The sequence below is a fragment of the Gymnodraco acuticeps genome, unplaced genomic scaffold (assembly GCF_902827175.1).
Source record: "Gymnodraco acuticeps unplaced genomic scaffold, fGymAcu1.1, whole genome shotgun sequence".
Lineage (NCBI taxonomy): Eukaryota > Metazoa > Chordata > Actinopteri > Perciformes > Bathydraconidae > Gymnodraco > Gymnodraco acuticeps.
The window spans coordinates 1-21,831 of record NW_022992181.1 but is presented as its reverse complement, the minus strand read 5'-3'; the positions used below and the strand labels follow the sequence as shown (position 1 = coordinate 21,831).

General features: G+C 42.9%; 1 protein-coding gene across 1 annotated transcript in view; it reads left to right on the top strand.

The window, feature by feature from the left end:
- grin2aa (glutamate receptor, ionotropic, N-methyl D-aspartate 2A, a) overlaps positions 1 to 21,794 on the top strand; it is a 46,457-nt gene extending 24,663 nt beyond the window's left edge. The window contains exons 7-11 of the mRNA XM_034205063.1: positions 2,525 to 2,685; positions 6,489 to 6,578; positions 7,595 to 7,692; positions 12,616 to 12,854; positions 16,092 to 21,794. Coding sequence (XP_034060954.1) covers positions 2,525 to 2,685; positions 6,489 to 6,578; positions 7,595 to 7,692; positions 12,616 to 12,854; positions 16,092 to 18,050 — 2,547 coding nt within the window. The 3' untranslated portion in view covers positions 18,051 to 21,794. The remainder of the gene's footprint in view (positions 1 to 2,524; positions 2,686 to 6,488; positions 6,579 to 7,594; positions 7,693 to 12,615; positions 12,855 to 16,091) is intronic.
- Positions 21,795 to 21,831: the final 37 nt, after the last annotated feature.

Genomic DNA, 21,831 nt, shown 5'->3' with positions numbered 1-21,831 from the left:
GACCTCCAATGTGTCCCCATAAGGCAAAAGCAAAACTGGCTAAAACTATCGCAATATTGGGAAAAGCCAGATACATTCTGGAACTCATTGCATACTCTATATAACACATATTGCCATATCTGATTTACTGTGTGAAGATTTGGGGAAACACGTACAAAACCAACCTCCAGCCGTTATGCACATTACAACAAAGGGCTATAAGAGTTATCAATAATGTTGGATATCTTGAACACACTAATGTATTATTTTTGAAGTCACACATATTGAAGTTCATTGATCTGGTTCAATTAAAAACGGCACACATCATGTACAGAGCCAGACATCATCTGCTTCCTAGGAAATAAAAACATTGTTCGTAGACAGAGAGGGTGGGTATACTTTGAGAGGAAATCTACATTTGAAACAACTCAAGGTCAGAACAACTCTGAGAAGTATGAGTTTAACAATCTGTGGGGTGACTTTATGGAATGGTTTGGAGCAGGAGTTCAAACAAAGCACAAGCATAATTCAGTTTAAAAGGATGTACAGAAACACACGTGACTGTGTAAACAGATGTAGGTCCCCACAAGTATAGTAATGCTAGCCCCCCACACACACACACACACACACACACACACACACACACACACACACACACACACACACACACACACACACACACACACACACACACACACACTGTGGTTGGAGTGGAGCCTATAATAAACACTTCTAATTGATAGGGTTTGTCTGTTTCTGGCAATAAGGGCAGATTGTTACCGCAGTGCTTGAGGGTTGTTACCGGGGCGACAAGCACACGACTACAAAACCCTCTGACCTGTACACAGACTGGATTACACCTGAGGGAGATACGGCGGGATGGAGACAGAGAGAAATGATGGGAGCGCTCAAAAAAAGGGAAAACAAATCCAGTTAGAGGGAGGAAGAAAAGATGGAAAATAATAGAATATGTTTCCTTTTGTGGCTAATCAACTGAAGTCTGGGTGAATCCAATGTTTATGTTAAATATTGGATATGGTCTCTTGTAAATTTAGTAGAAATATTAAATGAAGAGTTAATGTAGATCGGCAAAGAGGGGCCTAAATAGAAAGGGTAACTTAAAATACATTTGTAGAGCAGGGTAACGATTTCAAGAGTGAAATATATAGGTATAATTAATCCTAATGTATAATTGGAAAATGGCAGAGGGGAGAATAATTGTAATTTAAGTTTAAATAAATTAAGTGTTAAGCCTCCAATCCAGGTAAGAGATACTGCTGCTTTGTTTCTAAATGTAATATAACAGAGCATGCACAGGTTGTTCTATAAAATGCACAACCTTGATACAGTTTACCCCAGAGGTAAGTTGAAAAGGGTTAGGGTTAGACTATCACGTTTTAGTTAGGGCTTTTTACACTGCAATCTACAACTGAAGAATGAAACATTAGGATTCCCAGTATTTAACCAGGGAAATGAGTCAATTTAGGTCGAGTCACTTTTATTTATGTAGCCTGATGTCACAAATCCCAAATGTGCCCTATGGGGCCTTTGCAATCAGTAGAGCAATCCGTCTGATAAAAGAAACATCCCCAGACAAAAGCCAGGGATAAAAATAGAAGAAACCTCATGAAGAGCAACTGAGGAGGAATCCCTCTCCCACAGCAGACAGACGTGTGAGAGATTGTGTCTCCTTTGAACAAAATGATACCTAAACGGACATATATGGAGAAACTCGATCAGACTAGGGACAGATTGAAGCCCTGCGGTCTCAAAGAGTCCTGATTGGAGTATAAGGTTTAAGGGGATCAAACAGGTAAGAAAAAAACATGCCCAATTAGAATCGTGTAAGTTATCAGAAGCACCTTAAGGTCTAACATGGATAGGGATCAAGCGAGGTATGTTGCGTTGGTGAAAGAAAGCAATTTGTTGATATCTTGTGCGGATAGGATATGGATAAACGTTTAAACAGTGTTCTGCCTTTCAAGTCTGCATGTACGTATACCACCATTAACATTGTATACAAGAAACAGTCTGCATAATAGCTTCATTTTAAATTCACATTCAGCTGGTGGCTGCCTCAGCATGGATTGTAAGTAAATATATGTCCTTTTTAAACAGCGATAACATGGAAATGGCAACAGTTTTTACAATACTTTTGAATTAGAGCAATACATTGATTTGTGTCACAGTAAGGACTTTGATACAATAGGTAACATTTTAACTTTTCTTACTGAAAACCAACATTTAGTACAAAATAAGGTGCTTTCCAAATGTGACTAATGACATTTTTGTATTACATTAGTACTTATTTTGGGGAGAATTAAATATATCTAATCAAGACAATCAAGGGAAAGTCCATCTCTTCAATCTGACGAATAAGGTACCAATTGGTGAAACCTACCCTTGTTGTGCTTGCGTCCTACTTATTGACGGATAACACAGAAAAAAAGCACAAACACACACAGTTTTGGAAATGATTCCGTCTCTCCTTCGCGCCATGTTTATCCTCTCTTCTTGCTTCTTCTCCATCTTTCCTCCAACACAGTTTCAGAACCCGTACGCATACTCGCCTCCGTTCCGCTTCGGGACGGTTCCAAACGGATCAACAGAGAGAAACATCAGGAAAAACTACCCCGCTATGCACCAGTACATGACAAAATATCATCAAACTGGAGTCGTGGACGCACTTGTCACCCTCAAAACGGGGTAAGGGAACACTATTTGTGCATGATTGCGAGTTAGAGGTTCCCTTTACTGATCCGTGATCAAATACTTGTTCAGTAATGCAAAACATATTCACCTGTCAACCTCTAGAAGAAACACTCTGTTGTTGGGCTCCTACAAATAGATGTGTGTGTGTCTGTGAGTGTGCTTTCTGTCATGTGTTCCAGTGTGTGTGTGTGTGTGTGACAGCTCCTCTGAGACAGGGGATAAATGGGTTTCCTCATTGGGAACAGCAGGAGCTATTTTTAGTACCGGTCTCTACAATAGGACCGGTGGTGGGGCTGCAATGGAAGTATATTGACGACAAACATTTTGAGAGAGCACAGAACAAATTTGAGCGCTACTCAGTCTGCAAGTAAACCTTTGAAAGCGCAAAGGGACGGATCTGTAAAAGCAGAATTAGATTTGCCGACGCAGAAGGGCAGCGTCGGAGCGTGACAAATGGTTCGGCTATTCAATAGAGGAATTGTATGTCTACATCTTAGCCATTCACCTGTAAGAGAAGGGTTATTTTATTAGACTTGATCCATTTCTTTCAAGTAGTTTTAACGGAAAAAGTTATATAATCTTTCTTGAAAAAACATACCCTACCAGTTTGAATAGCACACTATGGGTATCAGTCTGGTTGCCAGAATGTATAGTGCAAACCAAATGCTCCTTAAAATGGATATTGTAGTCTAAACGATAAGGGATATGCATTAAATAGTCAAATAACATGTTGTCCCTCAGCATATATGGCCCTCTTTGGAGGGATTTTATTTTTAACTCTCAAATCTTGAAGTTCTGCTCTTACAAATCTTCGCCTGTGCTCTCTCAAATGTTGCCTTGCAGACTGAATAGCGCTCAGAATTTGCTTTATGCTCTCTTAGATCTTTTGTTGTCAATATGCTTCCATATTATGTGTGTGTAAGAGAGAGAGGAAGGCTTATCACCACAGTTAGAGTGAAAGATTAGAACCATTAGGGTTGAATGGATGAGGTGAAAAGGGAAAAGCAGAGCTCAAGGCAGGAGGAGCAGAGGCAGAGGGTTGACTCTCATTGCACAATCGCATGGGAATAAGAGGAAAGGGGCGGGGTAGGGGGCCAAGGGCAGGAGACCTGATTGGAGGAAATGGAGGAAGTGTGAAGGGCAGGCGTAAAGAGCAAAGAGACGAGAGGAGAAGAAGGTGGTAATGGGATGGAAAAGGAAGGGCAAGAGAAAGAGGAAATTGAGTGGAAAGGGGAATGGGACGGGAGATAGAGGAAGGGGACATTAAGGAATGGAGATATGGTGTAAGAGAAAAACATGTTGGCAGTAGAGGACATAAGGTTGATCGGGTGATATGACAAGATGTTATAACTGATTGGTTAATGGCTACAGGGTTGGATCCAATCAGAGTTCTCCATTTGAAGGACGGGCTAAGAATGTGATCCATGTGTATGCAGATATGTATCTCGAGCTTACTCGCTCTCATTACTAGTCATAAGTCAACTGAATGTAAGCACCTAGGTTAAACCACTGCTGCATGTATAATGCCCTCGCCTGTGTTGTTGCATTAACATACAGCACCGAGGTAAATACAAATAAGCAAAACCCCGGTTTACTAATAAGACATGCACGCAAGCTTAGAAGTAACGCTCGTGTGTATCCGCACACACGGCTGGCTGCAGGTGTGTGTATCCAGTAATACCCTCATTGATAATTCTATTCTGCGGTATTAGCAGATGAGCAACACGGCGGCGTTCAGCTGTTTGAGGCTCGATGGCTGGATTAGCTGTGATCACACATAATGCTGACAGGCTTTACATGCCAAATCTGTTGCAGCCACAAGACGCACAACTATGCACCGAGGAGTTGAATTGATTACGGGACTTAAATTACCCGCAGTACCAGCAAGGTTTAGAATTTGTAAAGGTCAATTAATGATAAAATGTTGATTAATATTGATGCGTTCATATCCACATTATGCCAGTGTCCTCCTAGCACACAAGCAACAGGAGAGACACACCCTCTGGCTGCACTGTCTGCACAGCAGGATCCCAATGCAGGGGTTTTTTGGGAACACGATGACTGTAGGATATCATGGCGCTGCACAAAGTCTCACATGCAAATATGGATACAGAGGAGCAGAGGATTTACTGCTGTTGTGGTAACTTTCAGTGTTTTCAGAGATTCAACACGAAGGCTCTCTGCATCTCATGGGCCTTCAACCTGAACTGTTTGTGTTTCCTTTCCTCTCAGGCGGACCCCTTGAGTTTGTATGACACAGTGCTGCTTAAAAACAGCCTTAAATGTTTGAACTGAAACATAATGTTTGATACATAAAATAGCCTTTCTGTTCTGCGGTGGAATACAGATTTGTCCACATTAAGCACCATCGAATTCAACTAAAACGTTGATCTCTTAGGGCAACGTTTATGCAGAAACTTTCTAGCAAAAGGTCAAACCATGAAACATTTAGAATTTCCAATTCAATGTGTATTAGGATCTCTGAAGAAGTTCTGCTAAAATGTTTTATTCGGGGTCAAGATGGAGTTCACGTTATCTACTGCACTGCAGCGTCCCTGTAGTGGTGAAAAACACGATGAACAGTCACACTAAATGCCGTGTTAGAGATTACATTCAGAGGTATAAATGAAAAGTGGCAAAAAAAACGACATTTCATCCAATCCGGAAAAAAGGTGTGACATATTGTGATGGCTAAATCCCTCTCCAAGCCATTAGAGCTGCAGTATGTCTGGCTGCTGGCAAGCACACAAGTGAGCAGCCACAATCACACTGATACGCAAGTGGACACACACACGGACACACGCGGCTGGTTCCCTACATGTTTGGATACACAGCCTGCGTGTGGATGGAGCCAGTGCTGGGTTAAGCTAATTACACAGCTGAAGTATCGGCTGTGAGCCTCCGTTAGAGGGCTGGATCTGACATTCAGGAAATGCCAGCCAGTCACTGCACTATTAGTGTGTGTGCTCTGTTGTGTGTGTGTGTGTGTGTGTGTGTGTGTGTGTGTGTGTGTGTGTGTGTGTGTGTGTGTGTGTGTGTGTGTGTGTGTGTGTGTGTGTGTGTGTGTGTGTGTGTGTGTGTGTGTGTGTGTGTGTGTGTGGTGTGTGTGTGTGTGTGTGTGTGTGTGTGTGTGTGTGTGTGTGTGTGTGTGTGTGTGTGTGTGTGTGTGTGTGTGTGTGTGTGTGTGTGTGTGTGTGTGTGTGTGTGTGTGTGTGTGTGTGTGTGTGTGTGTGTGTGTGTGTGTGTGTGTGTGTGTGTGTGTGTGTGTGTGTGTGTGTGTCCGATCCAACACGGAGAGAGTGAAAGAGCAGCGGTTAGTAATGGCAGCACCAGTTACACGGAAAATGTCAGTCTGGAATCTTGGCGTTTCTACGTTCTACTTCACAACCTTCCCTATTATGTGTGTGTGTGTGTGTGTGTGTGTGTGTGTGTAGACGGAGGCAGAAAGTGAGATTGTGTCTGTCAAAAGTTTGTTTAGGTCGGCCATGTGCCTCCAAGGTCCTATCATCAGCGAAGCGTGCTGTATTGAACCGCAGCCCCTCCCCGCTGTGTCCTCTGTGTGTTTGGTTACGCTTGGATTGCACTCCTATTGTGGATGATTTAACACTTTCGAATTGATCCACAAACAACACGTTCTGAAAAATAAGCTGCCTCTCCTGCTCTCCGTCTCCTCCTGTGCACTTTTTCCTCACTCTTTTAACAAAAAAAAACTTGAAACCCCTCATGCATCTTTATCCCTTCCCTCTGTCTGTTTTCTTCTGTCTCTTTCCTCGGGTCTTGTTTCTCCTCCTTTGCAGGAAACTGGACGCCTTCATCTACGATGCTGCGGTGTTGAACTACGCGGCCGGCAGAGATGAGGGATGTAAGCTGGTGACCATTGGCAGCGGGTAACCAAAGCTTTAATTCTTTTCAAAAGACACTTTTAAGTGTGGATTGTCTTCACTTCATCGTCTGATCCTGCCATTCTTTGGTCCAATCCATTGCGTCAACTTGCGTTAAGGGTTTGTTTTATATTTGTAACGCAAACGTTCTGTGCTTTCAAACGTATAAATGTAAAAGTTCGCTTTCTTGCTGAGAGTTAGATGAGAAGAATGACCACCCTCATGTCTGTACAGTAAGTATGAAGCTACCACCAGCAGCTGGCTAACTTAGCTTAGCACAACGAGTGAAAACAGAGGGAAACAGCTAGCCTGCCTCTGTTCAAAGGTAACAACATGTGTTTACCAGCTCCTCTAAAGGTCACTGAAACACACGTTATATCTTGTTCGTTCAATCAGAACAAACAAATCAGAAAAGTGTATTACAGACGGCTATTTACCAAACTATGGAAAGTCTGGACCTATTGGCGGGAAACCAACACAATCAACCAGTCGAAAATCTTCAGGTGCCAGATTGCACATGCATTCGACAAATATGTACATCAATTAAATATGTTTGAATTCGATTTTTTAATGGATATGTACATCATAATTTTTTTTGAAGTGTGTCTTAGAACAACACTCTCATGCCCATATTTACATTGTAAGTATGATTGGTCTTTGTCAATTGTTTCTCCTCTCTGTACTGGCTGCAAAGAGATCCGCTTTTAAAGCAATTAAACACTAAAAGTTGCATTAAGAAGGGACCTTTTCAAGGCCAGTGCGGAGCGGAGGGTAATTAAAGCGGCCAAAAGTGTTCCAATGTACATATGAGGCTGCATTGTTATGAGATAGAACTGAAATCTACCCTTTGAGAGCTTGTCTTTGGGCACAAAAATCATTTTGATTGTTCATCTGTGACCTAAATGTCCACTTCACCACATGTATATGTGTTAGGTACACCTAGAGGAAAATTAAGAAGATTTGTTTGAAGGTGAAGATGTCTTCTGTTTGTGTGTGTGTTCATTGGCTGTGCTTGTGTTCAGGTACATCTTTGCTACCACTGGTTACGGCATTGCTCTACAGAAAGGTTCCTACTGGAAACGACAGGTGGATCTGGCTATCCTGGCCATCATCGGAGACGGTGAGAAACACACTCACACGGCGTTCTCATACCCAAATGCAAAGTGCAAGACACTGTCCACGAAGGCAAAAGGTTACATTGTTCTTTGCCAGAATCACGCGCTGATACACACACACACACACACACACCACTGCCTTGTCTGCTGACAGCACAGAGGGAAAGCAGTGAAGTATAAATAGTCCTTTGATGTTATTCTGGACACAAAAGGCTGCTCCAAACAGAGGGCAGTGTGTAAGTTATTCTAATATATTCTTTGCTGCCGCACCAGATCTGTGTGTGTGTGTGTGTGTGTGTGTGTGTGTGTGTGTGTGTGTGTGTGTGTGTGTGTGTGTGTGTGTGTGTGTGTGTGTGTGTGTGTGTGTGTGTGTGTGTGTGTGTGTGTGTGTGTGTGTGTGTGTGTGTGTGTGTGTGTGTGTGTGTGTGTGTGTGTGTGTGTGTGTGTGTGTGTGTGTGTGTGTGTGTGTGTGTGTGTGTGTGTGTGTGTGTGTGTGTGTGTGTGTGTGAGCATTGCTCTATCCGAATCACCACATTCTTTTATTACAGTAGCTTCAGAAGTTCTTACATAAACAATTTCCAACTGCCGCAAAACAGAGAGTGGAACAGCTCGAGCTTTTAGTGACAGATTCATTTACATTTTACAACGAAAGCATTTTGCTGATGCGAGCGTTCACAGCCACTCACATTAAGTGCACTGAAGTTGATTAAATGAACATTGGTGTCACAATAATCCTCTCCAACCAAATCTTATCAGGGCTCCGGAGCACACAGGCCGCGCTCCATCATATTCAATGGCTGGATCATTTCTGAAAAACATCTGGTTCAGTGTTTTTGTTTTCGTCGGGCTTTTAATAATGCCATTTCATCTTGTTGCTCTTCTCATTTCATGCAAATACACACAGAGGGTGTTTTATAAATCTATACATATAAGTGTTTGCAGTTAATAACTACAGCCTTGTTTAAAGAGGCTCTATAACCCTTTGTGGGGTTGTCCCTTTCCTGTGGTGTTATATAGGTGTTAGTGCATTTAAATGGTCTGTAAAGGATACAATCCCCCGGAGAGGAGGTTTCTCTCCCACACACTCCATTGGACTCCTTAGTGACATCACTACGTAACACGCACACTTATATTGGGTAGTACTACAACACATTGCACCTGATAGGCTAAGGGGTTGGACATCTCTAAGCAGTTGACCAATCAAAACAAAGCCGGTCAGCTAGCCAATCAGACCAGACTGGGCTCTGGTTTCAGACAGAGGGTGAAAAGAGGTGCTGCAGCACAGGCAGTATGAGAAAAATAAAGGGCTTTTTGAACATTAAAGCATGGAGACATGTCACAGTAGAAGCACAAAATACAAATATGAACTAGGGATGGGAACGATTAATCGAATATTCGAAATTATTCAGGACTCGAATAATTATTCATGTTTTCGAATATGAGTTATGAATATTTGTATTAATTATTATTATTATTATTATTTTTTGGGAGTGATGCCTAAGTTGATTACATATTATCAAATTGAATAATTCAATGTATATATATACGACAGTGCCATAGCTAAATGTGTTAGGTGACGTCTAAAGGTGTGTTTTGCTCCGCTCACCGGTCCCTCACAGCGGGCAGAGCTGCAGGTGCTGATCTCTCTCTCTCTCTCGTGTCCGGTTATACTTCACTCGCGTTTATGTCCAAATCCATCAGATCTAGCTAGTTCTAGCTAATGATATGGCTGCTGCCCCTCCCTACACGCAGATCACGCAGACTCAAACTTCATCTTAGGCCCAAATGTGGCCCAAATGAGCTCCGCAGCCGTTGCGAGGTTCCGGCGCTAACAGTTCATGAGCGTGCTCCCCCGCCCCCTGTCAACACTCGCGACACATGAGTGGCCAGCCTAAACAACAATAAGCGCTGCTTGGCAACCGTGTGTGGTCGAATATTCCAATATATATTTGCTTTCAAATTCCCATCCCTAATATGAACCGGCGAATCAAATCAAATCAGGTTTTATTTATATAGCACATTTTAAAAACGTTTTTTGGTCGAGCTAAAGTGCTGTACATGCAAATAATAAATAACACATCACTACAATCGCAAACAGAAGACAATAAATTACAACAGCAAATATAAAAATCAAACACAGGGAAATGTGAAATGAATGAGCAGAATGTGTCCGCTCCAAAAGTAATAAAGAGAAAGTGAGCATTATGGCCACAGAGAGGTCGAAGAGAGGATCAGCAAAGGAGTATAGGTTTGAGAGGAAGACGAGGACTTGACTGTGTGTCAGGTAGAGAGGAAGAGAGATGGTAAGGGGGGAGGGCAGGTCCTTGATAGATGACAGTGACTCTGTGTCCTGGCAGATGCTACTTGATCAGATAGACACAGATTGGGTGCAGAGCATATGGCTTTTCACAGACAAGAGCGAAGATGGGCACAGAGAAGGGTGGAGGAAGGTGAAGAACAAACACACTGGGAGAGAGAGAGACAATTGGAAACACATGGCACTCACAGGTCATATTTATCCTGAATGGAAATGGAAGAACTGTTTTCTCATGCAGTGCCAGTTTAGCAATACTATGGAAAAGTCCCAAATTGGTGTTCTCACTACTTTTTAATCCTAGTTCCCGAAAGCACAATCCTGATTAAATGTACATTTTTCGTAAAAGCAGCAATAGTCCACATTTAGTTTCAACAGTGTTGCAAAATTGTAATCTGTCAGACTTTAATATCAGTCAGTCAGGGTCTGGACTTATTGTGCTCCAGTATTTATGAAGTAGAGTGCAGATAAGCATTCTGAAGAAACTTGAAATAAGTGAGTGTGCTGAACTGGAATGGATTTCGTGTTTGAGGTTCATAATTATTTAAATGAGATGACAGAAGGTTTTGTAACAGGACTCAAACGTCTTACATAAATACAAAAAACAATGTATTATTAAATGCTTCAACATTTTCACATACCTCAAAATGGTGGGTATAGACTGGTGTTCTTGTGTTGCAACTGACTGGTCTCCAGACTATTGCTTGAGTTGTCTGATGGCTTAAAAATCAAGTGCAAGCAAGTCATAACTCCCCAAAGCTTTTCCCTTATAGACAGATAGAAAAATGACCTTATAATGTTTATATCTTCTTTTCTTTTGCTGCCAATTTTAAGCACCTCCTAATGTCGTATTAGAAACGCTAGATACGGCTATTCATTTATTTAAACATCCAGGAGGATACAAATTCTCGTCAATTCTCTGAAAGGTTTAATGGTGTGTTAGTGAGTCTGCCCCCTCAAGACATCTCACTGAACATCACCATGATATGTGTCTTTCCCCACTAGCAGCCTTCGTTATCCAGCGCTGAATGACACAGATTGGATTAGCCACGCGCCAAATGTCACGGAGGAAGCCAAAGAGGGAGAAGGGGGGGGGGGGGGGGGGGGAGGAAAGTGAATACAGAGTGAGGGATGGAAAAAGATAAAGTCTTTCTACCTTTCTTTCTTTTATAAACACTAAAGAAACAATCTCTTTGCCCTATCAGGCAACATGACGGCGACCTGAAGCCCAGTGGCAGACATTTCTTTTTAACAACAACCCCTAAAGAAAAAAAGACATTTATCGACACTGACACTTTTAAAGCTAAATTGACCCAAATGTAGACGTGTTTTTTTACAAAAATACATGAAACAGATCCTTTTTGTGTTCAAAAACCACTTAAATACAAATTGAAATCGACCAAACTTCCCTTCTTCCTTTTAGTTAATGTTAATGATGTCGCTCTTTTCAGATGATACTGTATCACCATTTACAATAAAATAATTTAACCCCAAAAAGAAAATATAAAATCCAAGAAGATTTTGCAACAGCCCATAAAGGCCCTGTCACACTGTCCCGAAATTGACACCCGATGGACACACGATAAAGGAAATGTTCAAATTCGGCTGTGATCGTAGCAACATCGGGCCATTCGTGAGGGCATCTCAAGCCATCGTATGACCGCCGGTGGAGTTTCTCAGGCTCCGGCAGCAACTTAGTGAGCGGCAACTTCGTAAGGCACTCGTGAGGACATCTTGTCAAATCGTGTCATCTTCGTGTTATCATCGGTGCCATCGGGCATTCGCCCTCACTCTGATCGGGGCGAATGCCCGATGGCACCGATGATAACAAGATGCCCTCACGATGGCCTTACGAAGGGCACAATTGACACACGAATTCAACACGAAAATGAACCTTCTCAAGGTCCTTCGGCAATTTTTTGGCATGCCAAAGATTTTGCCACCGCTCACTAAGTTGCTGCCGGAGCCTGAGAAACTCCACCGGCGGTCATACGAAGGCTTAAGATGCCCTCACGAATGGCCCGATGTTGCTACGATCACAGCCGAATTTGAACATTTCCTTTATCGTGTGTCCATCGGGTTTTTTATTGCACAACAAAATCATGTAAATATATTATGTAAATAACCCAATTTGTGTTCTGTGAAACTAAAAAGGATATAATATATTATTTTGAAGGCGAGTTGACAGGAAGTTGTTGTTGCTATGGAAACAACATTACGAAGAAAACGTAATATTTTCTACATATAACGACGGATAAAGTAAAGAACAAAGTCTGAAGATATCAGTACAGTATCATAGTACTGTAACACAATTGTTTGTGTTACTTTCAGTTGCAGTTGTATGTCTTAAATGTAATGTAAATGTTGCCTTCGTGTGTGGTTCGGGGCCATCTTCGTGCGAAATTCACAATTCCATATTCGTGTGTCCATCGGGTGTCAATTTCGGGACAGTGTGACAGGGCCTTAAAGGAACTCCAGTAGAAATTCTTAATGTGTCTCATTCAGGGTTAAAAACGTATTTCCATCACAAACAATCATAGTTTGAGTCTTTTCGGAACACAGGTGAGCCATTCAGGGAAGGATTTGAGTCTTTCTCTTTTCTCTTGCTTTCCAGGTGAAATGGAGGAGCTGGAAGCCCAGTGGCTGACAGGAATTTGCCACAATGAGAAGAACGAAGTGATGTCCAGTCAGCTAGATGTGGACAACATGGCCGGGGTCTTCTACATGCTGGCCACCGCCATGGGGCTCTCCATCATCACCTTCGTCTCTGAGCACCTCTTCTACTGGAGGCTGAGATACTGCTTCACTGGAGTCTGCACCAGCACGCCCGGCCTTCTTTTCGCCATCAGTAGGGTAAGGACCCTTTTTCTTTTACAGGAGGTTTTTTTGGTGCATGAAGGCATGTTCTACAAGCAATTTTAAGATGTTTTGCGGGTGTTGGGAATGTGTCTTGTTTAATAAAAGCAGGACACACTTTGAACAACAGTCTTATCAATCAAATCAAATCAAAATGTATTATAGCCCCAAATCACAAGAAATGTCTCAAAGCAAACATAGCAAAGACAAAAATACAAATGTCAAAGCATAACAATTATAAAAGCATTATACAACATTATTATCAACATAAGTATTGGGAGGGTGTGGCTCAGTGGGTTAGTGCGCTCATCCTCGAATCAGATGATAGCAAGTTTGAGTCCCACTGCAGTCAGCATTGTCGTTGTGTCCCTGAGACACTTCACCCCAAATTGCTCCTGTGGGGATTGCCCACAGTATTGAGTAAGTATGTTAGTCGCTTTGGATAAAAGCGTCTAACAAGTGACATGTAATGTATTGCCATGTGATAAAAGCATGTGACTGAAGTGATGGTAATGTTGAACGGAAACTAGGTGATGGAAATTAGTTTACAAGGAAGACAGATCAGAAGAGATGGGTTTTGAGTTTGCTTTTATTAAATCAAATCAAATCAAATCAAGTTTTATTTATATAGCACATTTATAAACGATTTTTGGTGGAGCCAAAGTGCTGTACATATAATAAAAATAGCCTACAGTAGAGACACTTTACAGCAAATACAACAGCACAGATTGTTCAGAATATCAGTATGAGAAAAACGACGCCCTCTGTCCTTAGACCCTCTATCCTTAGACCCTCTGTCCTTAGACCCTCTGTCCTTAGACCCTCTGTCCTTAGACCCTCACATCGTACAAGGAAACACTTCCAGAGAAAACCACAGTTTAAAGGGAACATGGGAGAAACCTCAGGGAGAGCAACAGAGGAGGGATCCCTCTCCCAGGACGGACAGACGTGCAATAGATGCCGTGTGTAAATCGAAGAGATAATACATTTTACAGCATATAGACCGAATGTTAGGAAATGCATGTGTCTGTAATAAGAAGATGAATCCACGAGGATGTCAGCTACAATCCTGTGGAAGCCATCAGGGAAGCAGCATGACGAGACCCAAGGCAGGACCGCAGAGACAGGTTCAGCCACGACCCGAAGTCCACGACTTAATCCAGAACTCAGGATAGAGGATCCACGACACAGGACTACAGCAAGAGGATCAGCCTCGACTCCGGATCCCGGCGTAGATATAGATACAAAACAAGAAAAAAGATTTGGCTGGGTTAATTGGAACAAGAGAATACACAGACACAGACAGAGAGGGGAAAGGTCATTGGATAAAAGTTATTCTTGATAACTCTCTAGAAAGATCTCATGAACTTCCCCACTCAATCTATCAAGACCCGAGCAGTTCTATTAGATATAGGATAAGAAACAGAGATAGGGAGCACAACAACCTTTTATGGCCTTAGAGATACACCACCGAGACAGCCCACTTAATGTATGCACATGTGAGTAGTGTTTGGGTGTGTGGTGGTCTGACTAGTTTAACAGTAGTCATGTTTAAGGCTATATGGCTCAACAATGCACTTCAACTATTATGGGCGTTAGTGCTGCTTTATTTGGTTCTGACAGGCCTATCTTAGTTTTATTTTCTTCAAAGAGAGAGCCTGAAAACACAAACCCACATGCAGAGAAAGAGAGCTATACAGCTAAACCAGAAAAGTGAGGAGAAATAAGAGCGGAGGAGGGAGGGCTGCACAAAGGAGGATGCAGACGGGAGGGGGGAATCACGAGGCAGCCCTGAATAAAGACAGAAATAGATCCTAATTGCGGCATGTTTTTGGGTGAAATCACGGCAACCCACACTAAATCAATCTATTCTCTCGTATTCTGCTGAAAGGTCAGCATTCTCCCTCATTGTGTGTGAGAACAGAGAACATGGACGTGCATCCCTAAAAGCACTGCAGTGTCTGCACTGCTTTTTGAGGCAGAGCGTGACTCTGTTTTCAAAGTTAACAAAGGGGGGTGGTTAGGAGACCAATAACTTTTAGAGAAGATAAACGCAGGTACCTGAAAGAGAAATGACTTTAAAGCCGTCCTCAAGAGTGATTTAGGGCAGAATACATCCTTAATGGATTATCTTGTGATGATATGCTCCACAAAATGTGTGCTGAACCACAAAGCACTTTCATTTCGTTAACGTTTTAAACACATTTTAAGGATGTATTTCTGAACTGGGAAATGGTTTCATTTAAAAAACAGGCTTTTTACGATGAGCCGTAAAAAGAGTGTAACATTACTGTTAGCTTGATTGGCTGTTAGTCCATTGACAAAGACTGGCTTTAAAAACCTCCCTCACAGTCAGAGTGAAGGCAATTTCTTCCTGTTAATTGTTGTTTCCTGTCAAAAAAGACTCAGGTTGAAAAGTTACGAGTTATTTTTTCTCAAACAGCAGCTGCAGCTAGACTTGTCTTTTTGCATTCATATTTTCTCTATCAGTATATATTCTTTTAAAAAGTGTGGTCCTTTATTTAAAAACATTGTGTGTGTGTTTTGTTTTATTGGTGTGTTAATGATAATTTTAAATCCTTTCTAAGAAAACCCTGGATTATGTTTTTAACGCATCATCCTCTCATATCAATCATTCACGGTTGTTTAAAATATTTCCTATCTTCAACAAAACAGATTTCCATCTTTATTGCTGGGCACAGTTTGAAGTCTTTATAAACCGAACGGCACAGCGTGTTTCAGACAGAATGAAAGAAAGACTCATTTAATGCTCTTTCCAATGTTTGTATGGCTTCATGGTTCAATATGCTATGATTAACTGAGGCACCAATACAAAACAACATATAGACCACAAGTATGTTTGGGCGGTGGTGGCAAAGTCGATAGGGACTTGGCTTAGCAACTGGAAGGTCACCAGTTCAAGTCCCGGCAAGACCAAGTGCTACAGAGGTGTCCCTGAGCAAGGCACCGTTCCCCACACTGCTCCCCGGGCGCCGTTCAAAATGGCAGCCCACTGCTCCTAACACTAGGATGGGTCAAATGCAGAGAAACAATTTCCCCACGGGGATTAATAAAGTATATCAAATCAAATAAAAAAAAATCAAAGCTAATAATTATTCCGTTTGTTTCCTTCCATGTCTATCAAACCATCACATCTTTCTTCCATGTATCCCTTATTTGGTCCCCTCCCCCCCCTCATCCATTCCACTCGTTCAACCATGTGTCGTCATGCAGGGAATCTGGAGTTGCATCCATGGCGTCCACATTGACATGAAGAAAAAGTCAGATTTGGACTTTAGCCCCCAGGACAAAATGCTAAAGCTAATAAAATCAGCCAAACAGATGACCAACATGTCTAACCTGGCCGGCTCCCACATGAACTCCCCCAAACGTGAGTTCATGCACTCAGCCGGCCCGATGATCATGGACATGATGGCGGAGAAGGGCAACTTCATCTACGCCGACAACCGTAGCTATGCTCCTAAAGATATGATCTACGGGGACACCGGTGACCTGCAGTCTTACCTTGCTAACCGGCACAAAGACCACCTTAACAACTACATCTTCCAGGGAGGCCAGCATCCTTTGACCCTGAATGATGCCAACCCCAACTCAGTAGAGGTGGCGGTCAACGCCGACTCAGTCCAGACCAACGCCAAGCCTCCCCGAACACTGTGGAAGAAATCGGTGGACACGCTTCGTTCGGCGCCACCTGGACCCCCTCCGATGCCCGACATGCTCATGCCAGACCCACGAATGTCAATGAAGACACAGCGCTACCTCCCTGAGGAAGCAGCCCACTCTGACATCTCCGACTGTTCCAGCAGGGCGGCCTCATACAAGGACCCAGAAAACAACAAGCACCTGAAGCCCAAGGACAACTTAAAAAAAAGATCGGTGCCATCGAAATACCCAAGGGACTGCAGTGAGGTAGAGCTGTCCTACTTAAAAACAAAGCCAGTCACCGCTGGACCCAACCAACCCGGCAGAGTAGTAGGAGGAGAGAAAGTTTATACCATCGACTCAGAGCGAGAGATGAGCCTGCATACAGACCCCATGCACTACCGTGAGAGCCGCGGCCTCGCTGCCGACGATTTGGATTACCCCGAGATTTACTCCGACCACAGCGACAACTATAGGAAGTGTGAGCAGCCCATCATTCATCTAAACTCCTCCCCTTTGCATCACGGCGACTCAGATCTTCTCCCAGATCCAACTTACTCTAAACACTACAACCTGAAAGAGAAAAACATGTCCCCACATGAATCCATTGAGCGCTACAAACAGACACACTGCCGGTCTTGCTTGTCCAAAGTGTCCTCTAGCTACCCCCCAACAGGGTCATACACCCCTGCTATTCCTGCTGCAACTTCTGCCACACGCTCACCATACAATCGGTGTGAAGCATGCCTCCACACAGCAAACCTGTATGACATTAGCGAGGACCAGCTCCTTGCCGACCCCTTGGTCAGTCCCACCATGCACCACCAACAACAGCAGGAACCAGACGAAATGTTTGGTCTGTATTGGCCGCAGACGGATGGGCCACATGTTCAAAAGAGAAACCGCTTGAGGCTGAGTCGTCAGCACTCCTTCGACAACATCATGCTAGAAAAGCCCAAGGATGTGGACCTGGGTCGACCGGCGCGCAGCGTCAGCCTGAAGGAGAAGGATCGCTTCCTGGAGTCTGCATCTGACTCGCACTATGCCAACCTCTTCGGCATGCGTCCCTACTCCGGCAGATTGTTTGGCACCGGGTCCAAATCGATGATGTTTAACCACAACCTCGAGGAGAGCAAGAGGAGCCAGTCCCTGTACCCGGCCCATGGCTCGGACAACCCTTTCCTCAGCCACTCGCTGAGGGACGACACCAGCAGCAGACTGGTCCACGGGCGTAGCTCCTCAGATATTTACAAACAGCTGGCAGTGGCCTCCCCTGCAGCGGTCCTCGGAGCGCCCCCCATCAAAACACGCAACGATGCGAACAATCTCCGCTCTTCTGTTAAATCTACCACTTCATACTGCTCACGGGACGGGCGGATAGCCAATGACATGTACAATAAAGAGCATGTGATGCCTTACTCAGCCTCTAAGACTAGTGCATACCCGGCCCCACGTGGTGTCCTAAACTCAGCCCAGTTCAGCAATAGGCGGGTGTATAAAAAAATCCCCAGTCTGGAGTCAGATGTTTAGTTGACTTAAGAAATAATGTGTTCTCTCCTCCTTACTGCTCTCTGGGTTTGTATTATAATTTATCAACTATGTTATCCACAAAGGGATGCCATAGCCACACTACGTTTTTCTTCTTCTCTTCAACATTGTAATCCAAAAGAACTTGTGCCCACTTGGGTATGGCGGTACTTCTACTACTACTACTCTCTTTGCAGATGATATCACCTTTTTTGTCCATTCTCTGCCATGTACCAATGAGTTGGCTGCATGGTCAGCACGCTGCCACAAGGTATCCTGGTGTAAATGTGGAATCATTACCCTGTAGGTTTTTTAAAGGCTAAGGAAATGGCTTAGTCCCATTAATGGGACATAGAGGACTCCTACAGGCGTTGTTGGGAAAGAGGTATTTGATTTGTGATAGAAGTTTATAAGTTAGTGGTAAGGAGCATGGGGGAATGTGAGGGGAATTGGAGGGCGAGAGAGAGGAGATAACCTCTCTTTCAACCACTCCCCCCCCCCCCCCCTGTTTCCTTTCCACCTCCACTGTCAAGCTTGCAGCTCTCTAGTTGAGGAGAAGAGGCCTGACAGAGAGGCCAGATGGGCACGTTTGATGTCACGGCCAGACACGGGGGCGTCCCAGGAGGGCTGAGGCGTCACAGTAAGCTAGTCCAACGGTCTGCTGCTTGTTACTCTGACAAATATGGCTACCGAGACACCTGGCAGTGCAAGAGGAGAGAAAGGGAGAATGGAGATGAGCTAAATGGCGCAGAGCGGAGCCTCCGGTAGGGTTGTCGGTGTTCTTGCTCAGAATTTGGTTGAAATGTTAGGCTAATGCTAAAGGGATGATAGGTATGAGACGCTGGGAGAAATGTAGGTGCGATCAATGCATAATGTTTACAGACTGACAGATAAAAAGACAAAATCACTGATAGAAAAGGACACACAATCTGAGGCATCTGGTGGGCATTTCATTTATGGCTCTGCACATAGAAAAATAATTGCAAAGTATTGCTTTTTTATTCTATTAAACTATAAGATTTATTAGGGATTCTGGCATCCGGATCCCCCTATGTAGGATTTTAGTGTTTGCTTATTTGGTAGCACAATAGCCATTAGTTTTAAAACCTCTCTCCCACGTATGCTTTTGAAAAAGCATAGCTTTCTGAAAAATACCATCAAGAGTAGTAGATTATTTTGCATGTGTTGATTTATTTCTGTGTCGGAGAAGATAAAATACACACAAATACACTCTCAGACACATATTTTACATGTTTTTGGAAAAAGGGACTGTGTCTTGCCAAATATGGTGGATGGATACTTGTACAATCAAAAACCTTTTATCCTTGACCTTTGTGCTTAGTAAATCAGTGTAAATCAGTGTCATCCTGTTGCAAAAGAGCAAGGGATGGTGGAAGGGAAGAGAGCAAAGAGGTTAGAAAACAAGGGAGAAAAGGATTAAATGACAACCGTGTCCACCACCACCTTGTGTTGGGGGGGGGGGGGGGGTGGGCGCTGGTGTGTTTTTGTCTTTCGACCTCCCTGCAACTGAGAAACAGGGTATTGTATAAAAAAAGACTGATGATTCCTTCCTTCTTTCCTCCTTCCTTCTTCCCTTCCTGGTGACACATCACTAGAGTGTTGGATAACTATAGAAGAACACTTTTTTTCTTAAAATTGAACATTGGTTGGTTGATACAGCAATAGCAGAGCTATACGCTATCCAACCACCACAGTCTAACTGGGGTTATTGATCATCAGCTACTTTTGATCCGCAGTCAACCAGGGTTCTTGAGGATCTGAAGACTACTTGAGATGGATCCCTTGTTTACCTTTACAGCGTTGGTTGGGTTCAATGTGGGATGGGTTGGGCGGGCCAAGATGGTGAGGGATGGATCCGAGTAAGCTCCACTGTTATGAGCTCATCCATCATGTTTCCATGTTAGTGTGGAGTAAGTTGTGTGTGTGCATGGCAACACTCGGGTAAGCTTGAAGTCTTAACCAGAACATTTGGTTCCTAACCTGATTGTTTAAGCATTTCTTTGTTAGTTCTTTGTTTTTTTTTGATAATACTTAGCAGAAAAGACTTGCACATGCACATTCTTCCATGTACACGCGTGCCCACGACACTTTTTTTTTTATAGCATTACAAAACTGTACAAATTGTACAGGCAGAAAATACAAAAAAACAAACCATCTTAAAGTGATTTGCTGGATCGATTGGATTCACAAAGCCAAATTGTATCAAATAAAATACCTCAGGATGATTCTGTGCGTTTTGGGGGAGCTTCAACCGTAGCAACAGAACAGGATGCAGATTTTTTGTAGAAAAACTATTTATAAAGAAAAGAAAAGAAAAACAACAAGGTGATTTATAGCGGCCGAAAGCAGAATCAAACTTTTCTCCTTTTGATGTTTACCAGTCCTAGGTCTTCCAGTCCGGCTATTTGCCCGAACTCATGCAACCCAAGTAGAGAGAGAAGAAGAAGAGAAGGAGGGATGGCGGTGGGGGTGTGTGGGGGGGCTTATGGCTTTGCTCGGTCAATGTGGGGTGTGTTCCACTCCTGAGCGCCCTTAACAGAATGGAGGATGAGCATTCTGAAAAGCTACCCTGATATGGAAAACTCAAAAAGGAATCTCTTTCTTTCTCCATGGTTTTTAATGGCAGTCAACTGCATTAGCCACTGTGTTTCAATTGAAGCTCCATCTTTAACAACCACGGTCATATCGCCCTTTTTTGTACTCTTGGAATTACAGTGAAGCTCTCCTTGCCTCCCAATCAGCTTCCCTAATGTTGACTGACGAGCAACATTTCTCTTTTTTTGCATCTTATCTGCATATTTATTATTATTATCATAGTTATCTCCACATGCTGCTTGAGTGAGCTGAAGTGAACAATATGCACATGGAAAAAATATCAAACGGCACCCTGCGTTTTATGAACTCATGATGATTTGTTCTATTTGTTCTACTTTTACAGAACTGTCATGTAAACTGATGTTTTATGTTCAAACACACACACACACACACACACACACACACACACACCCTTGTGATGACAACCCTGCTCTTTTTAATGACAAAAATGTATTTTAATTACATTTAATGATAAATAATGAGGTGATGGCATGCAACCCCAGATGTAACAATTTTAATGTTTTATGTTTATTTATTTTTTTGTTTGTTATTTTTGTTATGATGTTATGATCACTAATGCGTTGTAACCAGGTGCGAGTATATACATATTTGAGAGAAAAAAGTGATCTATGTTTAACACGATGAAGATGCTGCTGCTGTTTTGGAGGAGAAGGCGAGGACCTGACCCTAAGCAACTTCCTCATTGGCTCACGGGTCGTTATCAGGCCGCGTTTTTTTGCCCAATGGGGTCGTAGGTCAGGGGTCAGGGGCTTGGTTCGGTATGGCGGGACTTCCTTGCTCTTCCTCCAATGGCAGGTGAGAATTACTGAATCACCAGCTCTGCTTCTCTTCCCTCTCCTTCATGTGTAGTCAGGACTTCAACTGTAAAGAAGATAAAAGAAAAAAAGCAACCCTCTACTTTGAGTCTGCTCTCCCTCCAAAGATACGAGACCTCTTTTCTTTATGCTTTGCTGTAAGAATAGAGCTTTTTTTTTTAACTAATACTTCCTCAAAGACTTTTAAGGAACTATTTTGAATATATTTAGAAATGACACCTGTATACATCGCTTGTAAATTCATACTTGAATACATCATCATGGAGAATTATAAATTATAAAGAGTAAAAACAAATATTTTTTGTGTGAATTTCACAGGAGCTCTTCTGTAC